Source organism: Pieris brassicae, chromosome 8, assembly GCF_905147105.1.
Source record: "Pieris brassicae chromosome 8, ilPieBrab1.1, whole genome shotgun sequence".
NCBI lineage: Eukaryota > Metazoa > Arthropoda > Insecta > Lepidoptera > Pieridae > Pieris > Pieris brassicae.
The window spans coordinates 17,434,437-17,458,609 of NC_059672.1; the positions used below are offsets into that span (position 1 = coordinate 17,434,437).

Genomic DNA, 24,173 nt, shown 5'->3' on the forward strand with positions numbered 1-24,173 from the left:
ATTTCTTTATGCTTTAAACAATTTCTCTTTCAAAACAAAAAAAAAATATTTTAAATTTCTTTAAAAATATAGGTTCAATTTCATTAGCAGATACTTAGTGTAATCATTTTCATAGAATCGAAACTGTTTTGTGTATATATTATCCAAAATAAGTTACAAAGGAATACGATAAAAGGCCGGCAACGCACTCGCGAGCCTTCATCCTTGAGTGTCCTTGGGCGGACGGTATCACTTAACATCAGATGCGACTCCTGCCCGTTTGGCCTCTGTTGCATAAAAATTTCGTTTTATAAAAATATCTTCTCACCGTAATGTTTCATATAATAAACGCTATTCTATTGTTTGACATTTTTTCTCTGAAATATAATTCTGATAACTTTTGTTGTCTGATAAATGTTCCAATTCCTCTGTATTTTACTGTACGATATTGTAAGCAAGGAAGATAATAAAGGTTTAAACCTATATTGTTTTTATTTTACATCACATAAGTCTTTATGACTTGGTGCGCTGTATTTAGACAGGATTCATAATAAATAAAGCGTGTTTTCCATATCTTCTAATTAATCATATAAAAGTCGAAATGACGCTTTCATGCTTAGATCTGAATATATTTTAATTTTATGCAAATTATATGCATCTACTACTGATTAATCGGCGGTACTTTTCAAATTTTGCGCTTTAAAAAAGTAATGTAAACGCGTATTTTGTTTTATCTAGTTCGGACGCGTTTAGTATTTTTTCCATACCAAATGTAATAAAATACAGAATTACAAAAATCTCATCAATGTTAATTTGAATTATTAACAGTTATATATTTTATGTTAATTTTTACTCTTAATAACTAAACCTTTCTTATTCATAGTTTTTGTCTGTTTATATTTTTTTTTAAATGTGTGTGTGTGTCAGCTACGACGCACGATTGGAGTTACTATACTATACTCCTTACGAACGATAATTATGATATATATCGAATAGAAAAAAAGGGTAAATTAACGCATCTGCTAAAATGATAAGAGAAACAAACATATATCTGTAATTATTCGGATTATTTATATTACTTCAATAAAGCGTATTACATAAAGTATGTTACAAAACAATATAAATAATAATAATAATAACAATAATAATTGTGTTCAATTCATACAAATCCAATTTTAGAGAGAGAATGAGATGGAATCATTTTTTTACACGTTCAATCCTACAGATATATATGTTTGTCTCTTTCTACATAACGCCTCAACTTTTCGTGTTACACTTGATTTTATTCCTCATAAAATTTCCGTACCGGGCCTTATAACTCAAATCGTTTCTTAAGGAGTAAACTCCAATAAAAATTGAATACTTTAACCAAACTACGACAAAGGCTTATCGATGCATCCCTAATTATTTGATAGGTAGGCGAGAAAATTTGTGTCTCAGTCTAAGACATTTTGACAAGGCTATAATTAGTCTGTTAAAATGAGTACTAAGTACTATGTTTAACAAAACTTCCTAATATATAAGCTAGAGAATGCTACATTTATAAATAAACTAGCTACCCCCGCGAACTTCGTTTCTCCTTAATGTGGTTTTAGTTAGCCTTAATACCGTGACACGAAAGAATAATTTCACTGTATTATCGTCATGATAATTTGAATTTGATTTACACTTCGGTCTAAGTAACACCTGGTTGGCTATGCTAACACCAAAAATTAAAAAAGTAGAAATAATTGAATTTCACAGTATTTCGTTAACTACAAAATAAATTTAATTTATACTTTAGCCTCAATAACACGTGGTAATCATGGTATTGAATTGTATGTTATATGAAACGTTTGTCGGTTTACCATAGCAGTGCCATCTATTGATTACTTAACCCAGTCGAAAAGTATCGACATCTGTTAGAATCTTTTGGACTTAACAGATAATTGTGACTGTCAATTAATTATAGACAAATAATTTGTAATAAAATAAAATTGCGACTTTAATTAAAGATCTAAGCTATCATATCTCTTAAGTTGGACCAGACTGCTCACGGTGTGCCAATTTAATTTTAAATCGGTTAAGTAGTTTAGGAGGCCATCGCGGACAAACATCGTGACAGGAGATTTATATATATTAAGATTTTTCTCATCGTATCGGGAAATCAAAAATAAAACACCAATTTTTGTCAATATTATTTTATACAGAAAGATACAATCTAAAGATTGTTAAATGCAGTATTCGATAAAAATTACTTCAAAAGGTTCAGTAAACACTACTTAAAGTAATTTCCGTTATTCGTGTTATATTTATTGTATGTCAAAAATAAGTCAAAACTGTGCCACAGACTCTAAAGATTTCAAAACAAACATTTTTCGATTTGTAAACTTGAGCATTTTTACTTACATTTAAAAAAACATTCGAGAAATTCATTAAACAATCTTTAATGGTTTAAAATGGTACAATTCATACATACAAGTACACAACCCTTTTACAATTATTAAAACTCAAATTACGGAAATACATTTCTTCCTTTGTTTATTATTGTTAATACGGTGAATAATTCCATAGATACATGCAGATTTTATTAATAAACACAATATATCAAGGTCGTAAACGCCTTCCTACTAGACCCCTGAGTCTCAATTTCAAAAGCCTTAATGAGTAAAAAGATTTAGAGAAACACACTATAAGTATGCCTTTGGTTTAAATTCCCGTTTACTTTGACAACCCTTGAGTTGTGCATAGTAAATACCGACCACATAGCATTGAATTCAAAATAAGAATATTACAATCTTAGTATCTGTGGTAATAGTCTCAGATTTTCAATTGTTTTGGCTTTCAACCGAATGTTATAAACTTTTTATAATTAAAATATTAACAATAGCGATAACTGAGTATGCCTCGCAATAAAATTTTAATATGATAACATTTAAATATATTAGGAACATAAATTAGTGTTTTTAATTATCTTTGTCTGTAAAGAATAAGTGCATTAGTTAAGGAATTTAATTGCAGATATTAATTTTATTAAGAACAATTACAGAGGATTCGAATTCAATTATTTAGATTAATTAAAAAATATTAATTTCAACTGATGTTTTGAGAGCCTGGAATATGAATATTAACGTGAATCGATCCCGCGCGATTTTTACGCAAAAATAACCCATAATTAGATTTTTGAAACTACATCATTTTAGAGATCTCTAAATATTCTAATTCCACACATTACATTTAATCTATTTTCTCTCTCACAAATAAGCTTATATCTAATAATATCTACGTAATAAAATTTCATATATTTGAGTAAAATTCGATTATGGCAGTTAACGTTAAAAACCTTAGGGGGTTAGGTCTGGTCAATACTGCTGTTCTGATGAATATTTGGTATAAATAATAGTTTGTTGATTGTTAATTATTATCTGTGTAATTGGACAAGTGTCAAATATAGTTTTATAAGATGAAATGAGAATTTAGCAAAAATAATATTAGAAAAATACTTTGGAACGGACCTAGGTTCTCATGTGCACCTAAATGTTTTTAAATAATAATATACTGGTTTTACTTGAACACTATAAAATTTATGTAATAATCTAAAGATACAACAATAAAAAAGGACAATGGACGATGCGGCTGAAAAAGCAGACCCTTTGGATGCGATTAGGTTGGAAGGACCAAATGAACCACGAATTGGGCCTACTTATATCTCTGGGTAAAGGGCATTAAAAACCAAAAACAAATTGAGGTCATCATCAGAACAACAGCGTCACTACTAAATCTATTTGAGTATCCAAGCAATAAATATATTGACTAGAAGGTAAATACCGAGTATATTCTGCTATATTCATCTAACGTATAACTAGACCTAAATCTATGAAGTATTTAAAGTTTATTAAAACATCTTGACAAAAATAAGTAAGAGCCATAAAATTCATCTGATAAATTTAAAATAGCAATTCTGTTTCAATTCCTCAACATTCCTTTAAAATTATTTTCTTTTGGTTTTTTTCATTAAAGTGCACTATTGTATGTGTATTTTTTATATCTTTAAAATAAAATATATTGCTAAAATAAATAGCAATATAAGGTTACAAACTGGCTAAAAATATAAAAAAATATTTTAATATATAATTTAGAATAATTAGGCGAACTAATCCTTACTTTGTGATAAGCTAAATGTACCATTCGGCATATTGCTCTGATTGCCCCCAAGGAAGGAAGTGAATGTTGTGTCTCGGCTCATAGGGGGTTCGAGTCCTTCAGAAAGTGGAATACAATCAAGCGTTGGTACAGTATACTCCCTGAAATAATTAGAACAAAATTTGAGACGCAAACAATGAGTATATGTATGTGAATTTCACAGTATGAAAATAATTTATTATTAGGAATAATATATGTATTATTTGTATAAAATATGGCTTAAAAACTATTTATATATTAAGTATATTATGTGTATTTGTGAATATTTACAAATAATAAATAATGATAATGGTACTGATTTACATGTAAAAACTTTGAAGGTTGTTCATGTGTTGTTGTTAGACAAGTTGGTAACATCATATGGCCCAAAGAAGCTAAGGGGTTTTTAAAAATAATAAATTAAAAAAAAATTATGTTACATCCACTTGAACAAATGTCTAATGTGTTCACGATTAAACACTTACATGGAAACATTATCCTGCGACTGAACAGAATCGTTGACTAGTTGCGGTAAGAGAGCGGGAGGCGGTGGAAGACGCGTTGTGCGGGAGCTGAAGAGGAATACTCCCAGCATAGCCAATAAGTATGATAGGAAATATAATGCATGGAACTGAAATCAAATAATATATAATAATAAAAATAATTGTGGCAATACACTATGTATCTAAAAAATAGAAGAAAATATAGTACTGCAAACTTATTATTTATTAAGGTCATAGTATATCTCACCTTAAATTGAAATATGAACATTCCTGCAATCAGTGTAAAATAATCGGCAGATAAAAATGACAAGTGCAGCATAATGGCCCCTGCATCTCTCAACATGAAACTTTGCAGTATTTGAAACATAGTCTGGATACAACAGTAGCTTCCCAGTTGAAATATTGTACCCACTTCATACCAATAGAATGTTACCAATTCATTAAAATCTAGGAAGAATGTCTGTAAGCATGAATGTGTGCCCCCAATGAGACCAAGAATGGCCAAATATTCTGAGCAGGATTGGGTTTGGAGCATAATTTCTTGCAAAACTGTCATCAATGCATACAGTAATGATCCTCCCAGGCAAAGCATATCTCCCACTAACTGATTTTTACCTGAAATTTTTTTTAAATAATAATTATTCACATTTAAGTAAAGTATAGACTTCAAATATAGGTCTTTCCTGGAAATAGACAATTATAATAATTAAAAAGTTAAGATTATGCCATGATACACATTATTTTAAATATAAAAATACTGGGTTAGGTTTTATATGAGCACTAAGTTAAATCATAGAGCAAACCAAAACAGTGACTAAATTATATATTTATAGTTATAGACAAAACAGTTATTTACCATCAGTAGGAGCACCTTCCACATCAGCCCATACAACACAGACAACAGCCATCAGCCCCAAGGTTGCACCTGCAACATGCACAACACCAAGCCTTTGCCCTCTCCAGGCTCCACCGACCAATGCAGCGCCAACACCACTACATGCTAGCAACTGTCAGCTCAAGACAGATGTAAATCTTTGTGATAGAATCAAAAGCCAGCTAGCCTCCACATCAAGGATACAGGCCAGTATAACTATCCACCATTTTCTGTAAAATTTATTATTTATTTTAAAAGAAAATCAAATATAGTTTAAGTTAAAGTTTAAAAATTATATTAATAATGTACATGTTCTCAAATGTAAATGCATTTTTTATAATTTATAACCCAATGTGCATAATACAAAGGTTTTTTTATAAATAATATTTTTTAAAGGTAAATCAATAAGGTCATTACTTACTTTGATAACTTATTAACACCATTACAGATCAAGGTTGGAGTAAATAAAATGAAAAGTGCTAAATATGGAATAACCAGCTGAGCTGTGGTTGGAAACTGCCAGGTAGCACTCTGAAGAAGAGTTGTTAAAATACATTTTCCACTCAAGAGGAGGGACAGCACTTGACCGAGTACTATACTACGCCACACTTTCCTAAAAGACAATGACAAATTCAATTCGGTAACCAACATATAAAATAAATTATTTTGTTCGTCAATTAAAAAATAAATAATTCAGACCATCGCCCTAACTCCGAAAAGTAAGCTTCCACTTTCTCACTAAAACTTAAATTCTCCATGGCAATCCCTTTTATCTTTTTAATATTTCGTATTAAAAATGTTTTTAATATTAATAGAAACTGGAAAAATAAAATAACTATCCATATTTATATAAACAAACACTAAAATTGTAGCGGTTTGTAAATCGTAAGATATTTTTTATTTTTTTAAAGATTAACTTTACTGCATCTTAACAGTTGACACTGGACTTGACAATTGACTATTTGTACAAATGGGCCACAGAAGAAGACGGTTGTTAAAGACAATAATTTTCAGTTATACCTTTAATTTTTAAGCTGTTTTTTTGTTTGTTATTAGACATATAAACTAACCTTAAAAGTAAGTTGATTTATTTTGAGAATTGTTTTGATTTGTTAAGAATTAGCATTATTGAACCGGCAAAACAACAATTGTTACTTATCTAGGATCGGCAGAGCTTACCATGGGAGATGGTATGTAACATAACTTAAATTTATAACGTGTACAGTGTTTATTTGTTAAATAATATTACTATTTTCTTTTCGTAGAAGATGTAATACGACGACGCCTGCTAATAGATGGAGATGGTACCGGTGACGATAGAAGACTTAATGTTTTGTTAAAAACTTTAATTAAATGGTGTAATGCAACTGACGAAAGTGCGGAAGAAAGGTAAATTTTGTAGTCAATAATATATAATAATTAACTTCAGTAAAATTTGTCAAATGTTTTTCTTTGCATAGATTGATTTAATTTTAATCCTTTTCAGTAAGTCTACACATGACAGAATGTTGGCACAATTAGCTCAATGTGAGTTTGCTGTCACAAAATCTCAGCTTGGTGCAGATATGATGGCAGCTGAACTTGAAAGCTATGAAAACTTATCAAAAATACTTGAAGAGGGTATAGAAATAGCAAAAAAGAATATAGAAAAGAGCAAAGCAGATTTAGCCCAAGCAAAAACAGTCCGAAAAAACCGAATAGAGTATGATGTACTAGCCAAAGTTATTAGTGAACAACCAGACAGGAAAGAAACTTTGGATCAATTGAGTACATTAAAGAATGAATTAAGTAGTTTAGAGGCTACTAAACAACAACTAGAGAGTCGTCTAGGTCTAAGGAAAAAACAATTTCATGTTCTGGTAACTTCTATACATCAGCTACAGGCATTATTAGATGAACCTGAGGATACAGACACTGCTATAGAGGATGTGGAAATGAAAGATGCAATTGAGTCCTAATTTGTATTGTTATATTAAAAAATTGGAACTGATAACTGAATAAAGTGTGAATTTTGTATTTTTGTAGTTAATTCATAACTTCTATTAAAATAATATATATTATAATACATAAATATATATATATAATAGTAAGCATTCCATATAAACGCCTGAAGAATAGAAGAGATCTATTACAAACATGATTATTTTGTTAGCAGTCTTATAGTACAATCAAAATAGTCATATTTGTAAGAGCATTCCCTGTCGCTTGATAGGAGTTATTTTTGTGGTATTAGTGGGACATATACAATGTGTAATTGAATACACTGAAACTTGACGATTTTTACTGATAGGAAAAAGATCAAAATAAATTTCCACAAGCCCCAAATGGTATACTTACGTCACTACAATCATGGTAAAACTCAAAAGAATATTTAAACTTGAGATTATAAAGTCAAGCAAGCACTTTTAGGGGCTTTACTGCTGACTTTCGACTAATAACTTTTAAGCATAGAGGGCTTTAAATGGTAAACCGTTAAAATGAAAATAAGATAAAGTTTAAAATAAACCATTTATAATTATAGGTAGTAGAAAAAGGTTCGAGTCATTATTCCCGAAACGGCTCATTACAGCGATAGAAGTCGTAAAAGTAAAGTTTTATCGCGTGTCACGGCATTAATGCTTATTCTCTGTGGACTATGGCACAAATATGAGAGCATTTTATGTATGCAAGGTAAACTCGTATGCTTGAAGGTCGAACCCCAAAATGTATACGTGTTTTCGGAATTTGAGTAAATTAAACACCAATGCGATTGTCATTTTTAATTATGATTTCTACAATAATGTATATAATGTTCTTAGGGTCAAAAATAAGTCAGAGAACGAGACATGAATCAAAGAAATCGTTGGTTTTTATTTGAGATAAAATTATTTGAAATTCTAAGCATAAATGTTTTCGTGTAGCAGACTGAAAAAGTTTTACAGTCCTATCACAAAAATATGTAGTAGATATTGTACTATTATTCTATATTAAATATATATATTGTTGGGCTATGTATATTATTGGTTCTATATATTTAATATGTGTGCGAAAGGGATAGTTTAGAGAAAAGAAAGATTTTTCAGATGTGTGATTCAGAAATTGTTTATCATTTGTCCTATCTATAGTGTGAAAAGGCCTCTTCGTTAGATACATCATTCTATCATAGAAGAGTTGACTAAACAGAACCTACTGTTAATATTGCAGCAATTTATTATTACTCTAAACAAGTATTGAAAAACTTGATGTAGTACTTTCTGACATGCGTTTCAATCGTACACTAACTTCATCTCCAATGTCTAAATTTGAACGATATTTTAATTGTTCTCAGCTATGAATGGATTAAAGGAAAATCAATTATTTGGAGTGTTTTTTATAACAAAAATATCTAACCTAGAAATTGTAACATGTTACCATACTCTCTTAGCTCCTGGGAATACAATTCAACAGTCAACAAAGATATTTACCTTAAAATAGTTATAAATAAAGTACGATGTAGGAGTTGGTATAAGTTTACGGCGCAGGTCCTCGATAATACAGTTTACTGGTGAACCGTCAAAGCGGCTACGCGGTCCTTTGAAGCTACACGCGCTACATAAGTCATAGTCAACTTTTAACCGCGGCATTTGAAATGCCATCGTGGTGGGATTATTTACACTTCAACCGGCAATATCAAAACAAAAGAAATTTAGAGGAAGGTTTATTTCAAATAGCTTCGCAAACGTGTAATATATTGGTGAAAGTAAATAACACGAACAATATAAATTTAACAAGAAACGATAGGAGTGATGAGTACGGTTGTGCGGGGCCTCCTAAAGGGAAAAGTTCGATGCAAATTTGTGTTCCGAAGTTTAGAAAGAACTCCATAACTGCGGGCTGCAATCCTGGATTGTCGGTAAGTCATCTTATATAAATTTTATACATTGAGAGTCACATATAAAGCATCTCTCGCCTCAGCTTATGATGATAAGTTTGAACTGAAAAAATTAAGGCTTATTAAATAAAAATTTATAGATCTAGGAAAATATCGTCAAACAAATAAATAAAGTTTGAATAAATATTGAGAAAGTGTAGTTTTCTATTAGGGAATTATCAATATTTTAATATTATTCGTATATTGTTTGAATATATTGTAAATTTTATTTTTATGATACCAAATACAAACTTAGGTCGTCGAATATATTTTGTTATGTATTTATTGATCCAAAAACTTCATATTAAAAGAATTCTTAATTTTTTCTCAATTAGTGATTAAAACATTGTATGTAATGTAACTGTGTAGTGTATATAGCTTTCTTAGCGTATATATTCTTCGTAAGATATAAGTTAAACAAAACGTTACTACTATTAGGTGTCTCGAAGGTGATGTCATCATAAATAAAAGGACTATAACTTCCAAGTCCAACGAAATATAGCATAATATGAAACAAAGCTTGCATAGAAAATGCGTTTAATAGATTTATCAGTTTGCCGCTAAGAAACAGATAAAAAAAGTTCGTTTGTAAAACTTATCTAATTATTCTGTCTCATTTTTACTATTCTTTATCTATTAACACTATAGTACAATTGTCTAATTATTACTACAAGGTTATATTGTTTATATTATTGACTCAAATAATATCGCTGTTTTAAAAAAAAACAAACTTGAATTTTTAAAAGTATATTTACTAATGGTAATACTGCAGCATGACACAGTCGCGGTTAAACTTTCAAGGTAGACCTCAGTTATTTCTAGTAATTTTAGACAATAGAGCTTTTTAGAATTTTGCACAAAGCCGCTTCAAATTACCCTTGAAAATACAAAATCATTAGCTACGCTATTAGACCTCACAACCAATAAATGTCTTCAGTGTTAAAGATGCATACGCGCGTGAGACATGTGCACTGTATTTATCGGAAATCTACGACATTTTAACGTTTTTAAACGAACCGCATCGTTCATACATTACTTCTATGCCTTCATACCTGTGTAGTTTGCAAAAATTCTTGCAAGCTGATTCAATTTGAGGTGAATGCTCCTTTTTATTATATATTAGTTTTAAGTCTTTCATTGCGTGTCATGTTAGTATATATCGATTTTATAAAGAACCGACCGCTGCATTAGCTTCGCCCCGACTAGTGACCTTGTTCCAATTATTCACTATTACCTTTCGGTTTTTCGGACAAACCGCGAATTTCACGTTTGTAAATTGTGGTCGAAGGCTATTATGGCATGATATCACATCTCAGATAGCTATTCAAAGTAGTCTAAATAGAGTAACAGAGTGGTTAAATAAATCGTTTTTATTTTATATAAATTATTTATATATCTATATGCGTTTATTTTATACAATTGTGTGGTAAAAGTATCAAGTAAATGAAAGTAGTTTATAATAAAATCCTATTATAACAGTTAAGAATATGTGCAGATTATTTTTATAATATATTGTATTATAGTGTAAGTTTGAGCTATTTAAACAGCTTTCTGTGACCTTGTATATGTATTTAAAGATCAGATTGGTAAGTTTTGCCGTCTGCAAAAGTTGGCTGTTAAATTTCCATTTAAAGATAGAATATTTAGCTAAGTATTGCCTGAGGCAGTAATATTTTAATGTCATGCCCTAGTTTCACAATCGTATCGCATATCTACGCGACCGTAGCACCGTAGCGCCGTAGCATGCCTACAGTTCCTCGTAGCATGCTTGCATGCCGTTTATAATGATGTAATCGGTTCCTGCAATTTTCTTCAAAGTTTCAACTGAACTTTATAATTGAATAATTGTTTGTCGGAATAGTGTTACTTTGTTAGAATCTGATGTGACGGTAGCTTCTTGAGAAGAGAATTTTATAAAAAGCAGTGCCTAAATTAAGTGTTAAACATGCTTTTCAAATTACATTATAATTTATAACCACTTTAAGATAAAATTATATATTAACATGTTCTATTGCGTATTTTCTAGGAGTTACTCATCTAAAACCTTTTATCCATACGTTTTTGTATACGATATATAAGTTACATAATTATAATAAAGGGTTATAACATAATTATTTAATTGTTTTAATGACTTGAAATAATTAAAAATAATAAAAAGCTTTCATACTACGTATCACAAATCTGCTTACATACCGGTCTACCTGGGTTTTATTGTCAGGTCGAATCTATAAATCTTTTCTCTCAACTCGTACACATGGTTTAGATCCTGAGGTCCTATTGACACAATACACATAGAAGATTTGAACTATAGTACTCTTTTCTTAACATGTATGTAATGTTAATTAATCTAAAATAATTGCTTCCGAAAACCAAAACCTAACGACCTACACGCGTTGATTAACCAAGTATTTCATAAATGAGCCACGGAGGAGGCTGAAATGTACATATCAATTAAATACGTATATACTGCCACGTGTTTCTTTTAGTGTGATTAAAGTGGAGCGCTTCGAACCAGCAACACTCATAAATAATTGTTGGGTAAATAAACATTGTTTATTCGAGGTAGTATCCGATTGTCTTGGTATCGAGCCAAGCAATTTTCTTTGAAAGCGTAATTAATTTTTAGTTGCTAAAGTTGTAAATTATACAATTAAATAATCATGGTATTACAATTCTCAAGTCAAAAAAGAGGAAGAGAGGAATCCGGCATTATTTAGACGCTGTGATTTGTCATGCAATAAAAGCTGATGCTATTAAGAAAAAACGGCTTATGGTTAAAAATAATATTTAAAAAAAATAAACGTTAATTAGTATTTTATTTCTTTTCTATATATTCATTATGTAATTCACTTGAGAATTTTTTTTTTCGTCTTAATTTTACGATTTTAAATATTTACTTTCTTTCAGTACATAATAGAAGATGTTAAATTATATGTATTTTATAACAAGTATGTATTGCCGGCATGTTACGGAGAATCGTACTAAAAAATATTACTAACACAGTAGCTTATGTTTTTGATATTTGAATGAATATAAATATAGTGGTTAAATAATATTTTTTTATATAGTTAAATTGTATACACATGACTACGTAGGTTGAACGTGTAACTGGCTTTAATTGTCATTATAAAAGGTTAAAAATAACTGTTATTTTAAAAACATATCGTTAGACGTACTTTTTTGTAAGTAATGACTTATTATCATACACATAGTTTTAAAAAAATGTTTATAATACTGTGGAAAAATAAACTAGACATTATGTTCTGTTCACCACGATGGTAAACAAATTTACAACTTGTTTAGAAGTGAAGGTCTAGGATGTATTTTTTATATGAAAATTATGAAAATCATAATATTTTCAAGGGGTTTATTTTTCAATGAATGTACATCTATTTTATGAGTTGAAACTAATGAACTCAGAAGTAACACGTCTAGTTAAATCCCCTTTCATAGAATGTATGTGTACGGTACTTCGAGTTTAACTTTTTAATAGCACAAACGCTTAGAAACACATCTTTGTAAGTTTTTTTTCAGATTAAGAAATAAACGTCTTATTGTTTTGAAAAGTATAGAATTAGAAAAAAAACGTAGCATTTCGTAGCGTGTCAAAGTTGCGTAGCGTTAAATTAATGTCGGTCATCAATCTTCGTAGGCGCAAGTTAGATTTCTAAGATTAACTTATGGCTAAAATAATTATATACTAAAAAGCGCCCTATCATGCAATGGTATGATTCTTCATAAAGTACAATGTGTTTCGCGCGTTTATGTCGTTTGGCTAACGTGGTATACGGGCGCATTGTTTGTTTTATTGGGATTGATTTACTATATTTATTACTTTTACATATATTTCTAAATAGTTTTCACATTAATAAATTCATAATAATTAGTACTGGTCTTAAGATCAATTTAATGTCTCGTGAATCTCCCTGACCATGTGCAATAAACATTTTTACGATTTCTAATAACGAGCGTTATTGCAACCTTCGGAGATCCATCAAACACTTCAGAATCATACAATTTAAGCACTTATGATATATTGCTTATTCGATCTCGTATGAAATTTTAATAGCTTTCTGAACTGCATTGTGTTGCTGTGTAGCATTCAAATTGTTTATTCGACTGTTGTGTTTCGGAATAGTTTAATGTAATTATATATTGTATATGTATAAATCAGATATTTTTAATGAAGTGTATTTTGAGTAAAGGAACATTTACAATTTATTTGCTTCTGTATTTGTTAGTATTTTCAGTTTATTTTTTTCTCGCTCCCAAAGCTTAATTTAAGCGATTGTGTGAAAAAGTTATGTAAATAAATAATTTAATTATAAAATCTTAATTTCCATCCATTCACAAAAAATTGTCATAAGGCCATTTCAAAGAAGGTATAAAAACGATGGACGAATTACGAATTCCAAGTAAAAGTAAACTTGAACAAATTTCGTGCAAATGAAACGTATACAATATACATGCCCGGGCTAAATATGAGTATATATTGTATATTAATGTAATATTCGTCAGTAAAGGATTAGAACTAAACTGATAAATTTTATATATTCAGAGTATTGCTGTATAGCTCTATATGAAGTATTTGTATCTCCTATATGTATTGCGCGTAATTTTTCGTAGTTATTTATAAAAATTGAGCGGTATCGAATAGACTTTACAATTATATTTCAAGTTCAAATATGACTCAGGAGTAATTAGATACACAATCGATTTACTGGTATAGGCTATCATTTGTTTATCTTTTTCATTATCTATGTATTTTCATAGTTTTTTAGCGTTCGGAAACACGTTTTGTCATTATCGAACTATACCTGTCGCTATGTAGGATTGCCAAACAGTGTTCTAAATTATTGTAAATACCATGATAAAAACTAACTATGTTTTGTTATTGTCATATTGTCAATGTATTTAATAAGGCCCTAGGATGGGATCAGTATAGCCATATGGTTAATGGTATTATTTTTAAAATTTTCTACGTGTTTAATTACCTATCGTTAGGCACAGGCGTAACGTCTAATATTAATAATATATAAAAAATAGAATAAACGAGAAATGCAACAGTTATTGATAATTTTAGGAGAGATCCAAGGCCTATTAACGATTGTAGAGCTGCTGTACTCCTATGTACCCTACTCATCTGGCAGCGTTTTATGAGCGCGACGCAATTTATGGGGTCAAAGAGGGTACTATGGGGAAGCAAAAGATAGTCCCATTATATTTGTAAGTTTTATAATATATTTCAACCATATTTAAATACATAGTGCATACACACTCTTTTATTTATTTTCCGAAGGAATTCATCCATTACTATTAGTAATTATTAGTATTCCCTTATTTATTTTAGTACAAATACTGTGCAAATTTCGAAGCATTTTCTCTTCAAATTCAATTCTCCGATATCCGAGATATACTTCACGTGTAAGGAAATTTATCAAAATATAGTGTGATCTTGTCTTGTTTATTTATAATAATATTTCTCAAGAATGGTCGCCCTACTGGCATGTTTCACGTCCGATAGCAGCACCTCACGCGATGTCACCTGAGGATTGTCGGCCGCGGCTGATGTTGACAAAGCGATTGAATCGTAGATTGATATGTTGATAGAATGCTAAACGATAAAATATACATACCCACTTTAGAATTTGCGGTACCTATATTCTAGGTGAACCACTGCGGATTCACACACGGTAATTCGACTGTATAAAGATAAAAAGAGTGAAATACGCCATAATCCTTACACCATTAGTAACCACTTAGTAACTCTTACCAAATTAAACTGACAAACTTGTCAACTTTATAATAATCTACTTGTTCCTACATAATAATTAAAAAAAATAAATAAATAAAAAATCCTGCCAAAATAAAATATATTACCTATACAATAAGCTTTTCTGAGTTTATATTTTTTATTTCTGTATTAAGCCCGTTCCACCAAACAAACATACTAAATTGAATAAACGTGATTGAGTTGCAGCAGTTCTTGTTACTAATTGAGAATAAACATTTGGAACTGGTTTACAAATTACAAGCAGGCATCTTTAGTGGTGGGCTTAAGCCTTCTACGTTTAGCCTTAAAACTTTATTAACTGATTCATCAAATCAGTATGGTTACATTTATTTTCCTGTCCTGTACTGTTCATCTATTTCTGTCAAATAGTGTTATCGCTGTGATGAAAAGAGACAGACATGTTTACTTTAGACAACTCAATAAGACTGATATATTTTTTATGAAAATAGATTTACAACTTTCATAAGTTTATAACAAAAGCCGTTATATAAATGTAAGCTGTAAGAAAAGAATGTTGAACCTAAAAGCACTTTGCAAAAAGCTTCCGGCGTGTACTAATGTATCAACAAGACATTGCGGACTAACAATAGTGTGTATCTTTTACACTGCAAACACATTACCAAGAGATATCAAAGCAAAACCATTAAAATATTGTTTGAATGTTTTTTCTATCGCTCTATTTGGTATTGTATTTCTATCGATTGAATATATTATATCAGTCTCATTGCATCGTTTTAACTAAAATTTTCACTTGTCTCATTTTATAACAGCGAAAACACAATTTGATTAAGATTCGAAAAAGAAAGTAAGTTGGTAAGGAGTGCTATAAATAAGACGTAGGTTTTTATGAGTAACCGCACGTTCATCTCTCTTATCAATCTGACCTCATCTCCGAGGTCGTAGGTTCGAACCCTGACTGTACACTGTGTGTTATAGTGTACTCACGTACAGTGAAGGCAAAGAAAATCATTAAATTAAATAGTTGAGTTATTATTTTGATGATTGGATTCCCAAAGGTACCAGTTTGTTAGTCTTTGGAACTTAGAACGTGGTGTTTAATTATTCGCCCATAATATCAAAGCTCCAAACATGTTTTTTATACCATATGAGGGATCCAGAACCTCTCACGGGTATCCAAAAAGAGAATCCAAAGTAATCAGGTTGCACCTATTCTATGAAATCCGACACACTTAGTATAAAATTTTTGAAGTTATACTTCTTTTGGCGCGTTAAGGAAAAATGATGAGAGTAAATTTTTACGATGCGCGCGCAAACCGGCACACAAAACCGACAATCTCAAGTTAACATTGACAAAATTTTAAAATAAAAATGTCTATTTCTTTAATTATGTAGTATTAAATATTGTTTTTGTGATTAAATACCTTTTTAGTTATTTCTACTGTTAGTGTCGTTTTTTCTACAAATGTAGAATAAGACGCACATGTTTTTAATGTATATTCACCACAGATGTTAAAAAAATTAAGGACCGATTTTACAGATATTTCTCGTAGTGTATAATGTTATAAAATATTTTTTAAACAGCCAGGTTGTTTTGTAATGAATGTGACTAGCTAAAATATGTCTGTTAGCTATATTTCAAAAACTAGAACTGATATAGAAAAAAAAATTAGATTTATATCAGATGTTATCAACGACCTCAAATTAGTAAACAATAGGTATACAATTCCACGCAACCTAAAAAAAGTTTCAATTGTGTTTCCTTGTGTTATAATTAAAGAATCGTAACGAAAAGCATAAAATTACGAAACATGCGAAATTATTGCGTATCCCATAAACAATATTTAATGTTAAGATATTTCATAGAATAGCGAAAGCTCACGCGATTTTACGATTACTGCGACCTTTAACGACTTTATGTGACTTATGATTTCAATACGTCATCATAACTTGAATAATATCAAACGTAATTTTACTAAATTTTCATATCATCACGATGAGCGATTTCTTTTCGTCAATTTGTGGACGTAGCCTCCTCCAACTCGACTAAAATGTAATAGAAATACACTTTACCGAACCAAAATAAATGTGATTTACTAGTTGGTCACAATCATACAAAATATATTCGCTATAAAACAATATTTTTAGAATGTTTAATTGGGATTGATTACTACTATAAATACTTATCTGTGGATGCCTTTGAAATACGTACTGTATTATAAATAAAACCACTACAAAAATCTGGACAATAATCCGGAGAGTAACGTTTACGAGTATATATATAGTTACTAACCTTTAGTAGTAACCTCTCATATATTAATTATCTTTCTGACGTAATGGATAATAGAATGCAAGTTGATGTCATCTACACTAGTTTTCAGTAGGCGTTTGACAAAGTTAAGCATTAGGTATATTGGAAAACATTCAGATTGTGATATACATGGAGGCTTCTTGAGAAGGATAACTTCTAAATGATAAATAAAAACAGTCGCATTAATGGGTATCACTCTAAAGATATATTGGTGCCCTCAGGTGTGCACTAAGGATGTCACTTATGTTCTTTACTATTTACAGTATTTATAAATGACACAGCTAATTTTAAATATCATATATCTTTTATGATGATGATTAAAAAAAACAAATGGTCACATTCACGATTGTCTTAGATTTCCGAATGATGTTTTGCACTAGACATACGGTGTCAACCAAATTTAATGAAATTAAATGTGAGTAAATATCGTGTAGTGAGACTACAAGGAAGACTAATAAAATCGCTTTTTCTTACGACATTTAAAACTTACTATTAGCTCGAAAAGAATATAAACTATAAGAGTAGTATCAATTTCCAACAAAGCTAATAAAATGCTAGACATTGTATGTCATTGTGCTAGACATATTTTCCGTAATATTTTAGATTATGCCATTGTAATATGTTCAGTGGTCCCCACTTTACAAAATTTACATAAATACATATAGAGGCAGTTCAAAAGTTCATTTCAGTTGTGTTGAATTTTCGTTTCTCTAATCCCAGAAATAAATATTTTTTGTACATTCCGAAGGATTGCTTATCCGCTACTTTTAATGCTTCTGTAAATTTTTCGCACCACACTCTTACAATTTAATAACTAACTTAAGATTATTATGTAATATATCAATATTTTCATTCCTTAAAAAAAGAACTTTCAACTTCCCGTAATTTAGTTTAATATGTTCTTAGTGTCAATTATGTTCTAATAAATTTGATGTATGCGTGTAAAATTTCTAACGTTATATTTTCTTGTATTTTGCAAGCAAACATATTGATTTAGAATTTAGAAAAGAAAATAAATAAGGCGCTTTTATATCAATTTATATCGATTTGATTATACCATGGTCCTCTGCACGTACATTAAACTGTATTATCATTATATACTATTTATTAGATCAAACAACCATTGTTAAAGTCATTTCACACGGCCTTATTCATATTTTAATTAAAGAGTTCAATGCAGAAGTATAATATATTCACTAACACTACACTTGAGTGTTGAGGTATTGACAGCTCAACGAGTTTCCATAACAATGGCTGCTTCAAGCTGGAGGGCTTTACATAGAGCACTTACGTTTCATTTATAAATATTTTCTATCTACTACTTGGTATTCCAGTGCTCTTCAACAAAGAATATATGCATTAGTCAATGTGACACATTAAGTAAAGTATGTTAAGGGGTAAAACAATTATATAATATATTTTATCTATGGAATAAAAAAGCAAGTGAAGTTTTGAACTCAGAATTTCTATAGTTGTTTTGATGAATTGTCTTGATAATTTTATGATATATCTGTGTCTTATCGATACTTGAGTCTACGATGTATCAGTTTTCTCATGACCTTTTCTTCACTGGGAAGTATTAAATTGTGCACATCGAAATAAATAACCTTTGGTAAAAAGTAGTACTGTAATGTATTACTGTATATGTATTATTTATATACATAAAGCAGTCGTAACAATAAAACATCAACCTTGCTTAAGAATCTCTCTCTTTAAAGTTACTGGAAAACAGATCCACTATTAGCAAGATTGTGTTGAAATTGTAAAATATTGACGGCATAATTGCTTTAAGACACATTTAGCAAAGCATAAAGATTTTATTCAATATAGTCAGTACTAGTGGCTACGTTAATAAGATCTGTCTAATCTTATCGATTAAAAAGAGTGGCAGAAAGTTTCTTTCCAGTTCTTCTTGCCCGCTCTAGGCCCTTGACTTGCGAACTGGTAGTAAATGTAAATTTACAATTAATTTAACTTATATTCTGACGTTCATAAGCGTACTTGTTTACCTATATGAATAAGGTTATTTTGAGTTTGATTCTTTTAAAAAAATGAATTGTATCTACCATTTAGGATTTTATATATTTACCGCCAGTACTTATTTAAAAAATAGTGATAAACAGACTATTACGTGGTATAAAGCTTGTGTGTTTTATGAAAATAAAAGAGAACATCAAAAGACAATATTGACTTGAGACTAACAGCTTCGGGTTCAAGTAAGGTTTTAAAAACATTTACATTGATGTTCTATGCGGCTGCCGGGGGAATGAACTTTTCCTTCAGTGGTTGAAATACTTATATTATTAAATATTTTCAAGAAAATATTAATAATAACGTCTTACTGACTCTACAAATATAGTGAAGACATTTTTCTTCATTTATTACACAAAATTCCTTTTGATACAATTTTGCTTCAAGTTTGACTTTAAAGTCGCATTGTAATTACGGATGAGTTTTATTATGATCAGTTTTCATATTTCGACTTGATAATAGCTTAGGCGTATTTCTAACTAAATGAAAAGACTAACAGTCATCGTTAATTAATTCACGTTGTAGATAAACAATAACAAATGTCTGGAAACTCGATTCATGCAAGCTAATGTAACACTCTCCTTTTAATTAATCGAATAAATTTGACAATAAATAAAAAATAACCCATTTTTTTTTTGATATCGACCATTCCCAAGAAGTAGTTTAGGAAAAACTAAATTAATGCGCTAATTAATTTGCTGAATAATATTAGGTCCTTACATATGAAATTGGCGTTTTGTCGTACTGGCCACTTTGACCTCAAATACCTCCTCTTTGGTTAGGAATTTCAAATTCAAATTTGTACAGCTATTTACTCATGTATTTGTGCTTCGATGACCGTCATTCATTTGTTTTTTTCTGTTTGCGTCATTTCACAAAATAGTTTTCCATTTTGTAAAATCGTAATATAATAAAGTATCGCATTTTTTACGAATACGAAACCGGAAACGCTGCTGCGGAAACGACTCGAAGGGTGAATGATGTGTATGGCGGTCATGTTGCAAAAGAAAACACAGTTTGTTTTTGGTTCCAACGTTTTCGTTCTGAAAATTTCGATCTGCAGAACAAGCCCCGTGGACGGCCTGAGACCCAAGTTGATAATGAAGTATTGAAGGCTATTGTGGAAGCGGATCATCGCAAACCACGTCCGAGTTAGCTGCAGGCTGCGGTTTTATTGATAAAACTGTTTTAATTCACTTGAAGCAAATTGGGAAGGTTAAAAAGCTTGAAAGGTGGGTACCTCACGAATTGACTGAAGCAAACCGGCAAACGCGCGTCGACTGCTGCGTTACATGACTGACCCGGCACAATAATGAAGGTATTTTTAACCGAATCATTACCTGTGATGAAAAATGGATTCTGTACGATAATCGGAAGCGCTCAGCACAATGGTTGGATCCTGGCCAGCCAGCCAAATCCTGCCCCAAGCGAAATTTAACCCCAAAAAAGTTACTTGTAAGCGTTTGGTGGACTAGTGCCGGTATTGTTCATTGCAGTTTTCTCAAATCTGGCCAGACTATTACGGCTAATGTCTATTGTCAGCAATTGCAAATCGTGATGGAAAAGCTAGCGGCTAAACAACCTAGGCTGGTTAATAGCTCCACGCGACTGCTACTTCACGACAACGCTAGACCACACACTGTACAACAGACGGCTACCAAATTAGAAAAGCTTCAATTGGAATGTCTAAGATATCCTCCGTAATCTCCGGACCCTGCTCCAACGAATTACCATTTTTTTCAATTTGGACAACTTCTTGCAAGGGAAAAAATTTTACTCTGATGGGGCAGTACAAATCGCCTTCACAGATTTTATTGATTCCCGTCCGACTGGTTTTTTTAGTAAAGGGATCATGAACTACCTATGAGATGGCAAAAGTGCATAGAAAACAATGGTTCATACTTTGATTAATTATTAAAATAGTATTAAAATAAGTAAAAAGTATTAAAATATAAACGCCATACAAAACGCCAATTTCATATGTAAGGACCTAATATTCCTTGTAACCTAACCATAACTAAATACTTATGTTAGTATTCAATCATTTACCAAACTGAAGTTTTCTAGAATAGAGGTCAGACTAATGTCATGTAATTTAACTAGAATTACAACCCATCAATCATGTTCAAGATTCATCAACTTTGCCCATATTAACCATGATGTTATTTACATAATATTTTGTTATTAAACATGTTGTCATGGCAACATGTAACGATAGAAGTATTTTAATTTTACGCCGTCGCAAAATAGCTTCTGGTTATAATACTTACAATACACATACTAGGACTTAATTTAAATACGTTGTTGTATACTATTTACTATTCTTATTTTATTATACAGTTTGTATGTTTCGCATATATATATATATTCGCATAGACTCAAAATGTATAGGTTTTTGTCAAAATCCTATACATTTTTGTCAAACAGGAGCCGTACTTAGCTCTACATCTCTAATCTGAATTTAAGAGTTAAGTGATACCGCCGCTCTTGAACACTCTCAATGTCAGAGATGTCAGAGGGCTCGCGAGTACGATACCGGCCTTTTAAGAATTAGTACGCTCTTTTCTTGAAGGACCCTAAGTTGAATTGATTCGAAAATACTTCAGTGGGCAGCTGGTTTCACATAGAGGTGGTTCGCGGAAGGCGCAAAAGCCTTAAAACACTTAGTTGTGGAACGACGGACGTCGAGGTGATACGGGAATTTCGTATTCTGCCTCGACGTCCGATGATGAAACTCATCTGCAGGTATTAATCCGAACAATCCCTCTGAACACTCTCTGTGGTAAATGCGGTAGCAGATTCAGAGTGACCCAACACTTCTACGCAACGAAAACGAACAAAAAATCGAATTTGCGCTCTTTACAAGCAAGCGGTGGCCCGGAGTGAAGTACCGTCTTGCCTTGAGCTCACCAAGCATTTTGGAGGCCTTTACCTACAAATAACCTCGAAACTGAACGTCGTTCGATATGTCAACGCCAAGTATTCCGATGCTGGCTGTGGCTTTTAGAAGAGAAAAGAGGAGTAGCGACAGGTGTTTTTAGTATCAACCTAATTGTCAATAAAAATGTGAATAATGAACAAATACCTGCCCTATGTGTTAAAACAGGCTTGTATACCTCTTGATTTAAAAGCATATTTGCTGCGTACTGAACTGTACAAAATTTAAAACAAATATATATACGCTTTTACATTACACTAATGGATTAGAATGGTCCGAATCTGTACAATAGTCATTGTACTATTTTCCCTACACAAATGCATTATGCCTGAAGTGGATTTTTTTAAATTAAAATGAAACTTGCACTTTCAATAATTAACTGGAAATACAGAGTAATATTCTTTTTAGAGCTTCATAATTGAATCAATACAAAAATTGGTTAATTAACATTTCATATTCTGAGTATTAGTTGTAATTACAAGTTGTAATTTTTCTTTTGTGTAATGTACAACCTCCTCCATATTTTTACATATCTCTTTTTGTATCCAATTTTCTCAATACATTGTTCAGATCCAATGGTCTTGTTTTGGATGATAGGGATCTTACGTTGAAAGTGTATAATTTTAATTTTTGTTATGTGAATAGAGTTCTGTGGCGGTTGTTGTATGGAGATGTTTAAATGAAACTCTTTGTTTGAAGCTAGGTAACCACTAACTTTAATTGCTTAAAACATAAGCTTATAACTAACAAAAATAAGGGTAGAGGGGTTGCGACTCTAATAAAAACAAACTTGGCTTATCTAAGGGTTCATAAATGTAAATGACACTTATGGACATTATCGGAAACGAGAATGTTAAAATACAATTTATAAGTGTGGTAAGGGCTCATATTGGCTTAAAGTGTGATGATTGTTTACATTTTGTTTATGCTTTCAATTAGTATTTAACTAAAATATTTATATGTAAAGTTAATAATGTTGGGTTACATAAATCGTGGTGGTCATTTTCATATGTAATGTTTATTATTTAAATGGGAAATGTCGTAAAGTTTAAAAGTGAACTATGGAAATAATTTCTGTTCTATCATAAAAAAAAGTCATTATTTGTATTGAATTGACCATGTGTTTATCACATTATAATGGATCTCTTGAAATATGTTGCTTCAAAACAAAATAGCTATGCAAAGGAAAAGTACTACTTCCAGGGACTATTATTACCGTAACGTAAAAACTAAGCTCTTTTAAATTATACAGTTTACCTCGCAACATGTATAAAAATCGTGTTTAAAACGTATTTATAAAAGCAGTGAGCGACATTACAAGTCATCACCCATGTAATTATTATTTAAATATTACGTGTATTTAGGTTGTACTTAAAAAAATATTTTGTCACAGTACAAATTCGTCAGCTTTCAGAATCACACGTTTCGGAGGTTTTACCTTGAAGTTGAAGTGATTTATTAATCTGTCTGTATTTTACAATTTACTAATATCTCTGCCGACAACACGGTGACAAGTTAACACGCAAGTTTCTAACAAGACCCTGAAGGTTAAGGTGAGGGAAACTATAAGTACCACATACATTATTTATTACATGCCTATTCATAGTGTCATTATTTTACTTAAGAATGTTAAATGCTTATTTTAAAGATTAAGAAACCTATCAAAAACGTACCGAAAATAAAGTAAGTTTAATGAAAAATAATTTTACTTTACTAAAATGAAAGGCTTTTCTAT

The 24,173-nt window shown here is 30.8% G+C and overlaps 2 protein-coding genes across 2 annotated transcripts; one reads left to right on the forward strand and one right to left on the reverse strand.

Annotated features, from left to right (window-relative positions):
* Window positions 1-2,201: 2,201 nt before the first annotated feature.
* LOC123713699 (solute carrier family 35 member F1-like) lies at window positions 2,202-6,396 on the reverse strand. Its single transcript, XM_045667515.1, has 6 exons — window positions 6,217-6,396; window positions 5,939-6,130; window positions 5,500-5,747; window positions 4,891-5,258; window positions 4,626-4,771; window positions 2,202-4,262 (listed from the first exon to the last, which is right to left on the reverse strand). The coding sequence occupies exons 3-6, from the start codon at window positions 5,549-5,551 to the stop codon at window positions 4,112-4,114; spliced, it is 717 nt and encodes a 238-aa protein (XP_045523471.1). The 5' UTR covers window positions 5,552-5,747; window positions 5,939-6,130; window positions 6,217-6,396; the 3' UTR covers window positions 2,202-4,111.
* Window positions 6,397-6,561: 165 nt separating this feature from the next.
* Window positions 6,562-7,533, forward strand: LOC123713157 (THO complex subunit 7 homolog). The gene is made up of 3 exons (XM_045666698.1): window positions 6,562-6,707; window positions 6,783-6,906; window positions 7,004-7,533. Exons 1-3 carry the CDS (start codon window positions 6,698-6,700, stop codon window positions 7,473-7,475), a joined length of 606 nt encoding a protein of 201 aa, XP_045522654.1. The 5' UTR covers window positions 6,562-6,697; the 3' UTR covers window positions 7,476-7,533.
* The last annotated feature ends 16,640 nt before the right edge of the window (window positions 7,534-24,173 follow it).

Coding starts and splice junctions, on each gene's coding strand:
- LOC123713699 (XM_045667515.1), bottom strand. CDS start 5,551: ATGGCTGTTGTCTGTGTTGTATGGGCTGATGTGGAAGGTGCTCCTACT. Junction 4,772..4,890: donor TGTTCATATTTCAATTTAAG/GTGAGATATACT, acceptor ATTTGATTTCAG/TTCCATGCATTATATTTCCT. Junction 4,263..4,625: donor TCGCAGGATAATGTTTCCAT/GTAAGTGTTTAA, acceptor TAATTATTTCAG/GGAGTATACTGTACCAACGC.
- LOC123713157 (XM_045666698.1), top strand. Junction 6,907..7,003: donor GACGAAAGTGCGGAAGAAAG/GTAAATTTTGTA, acceptor AATCCTTTTCAG/TAAGTCTACACATGACAGAA.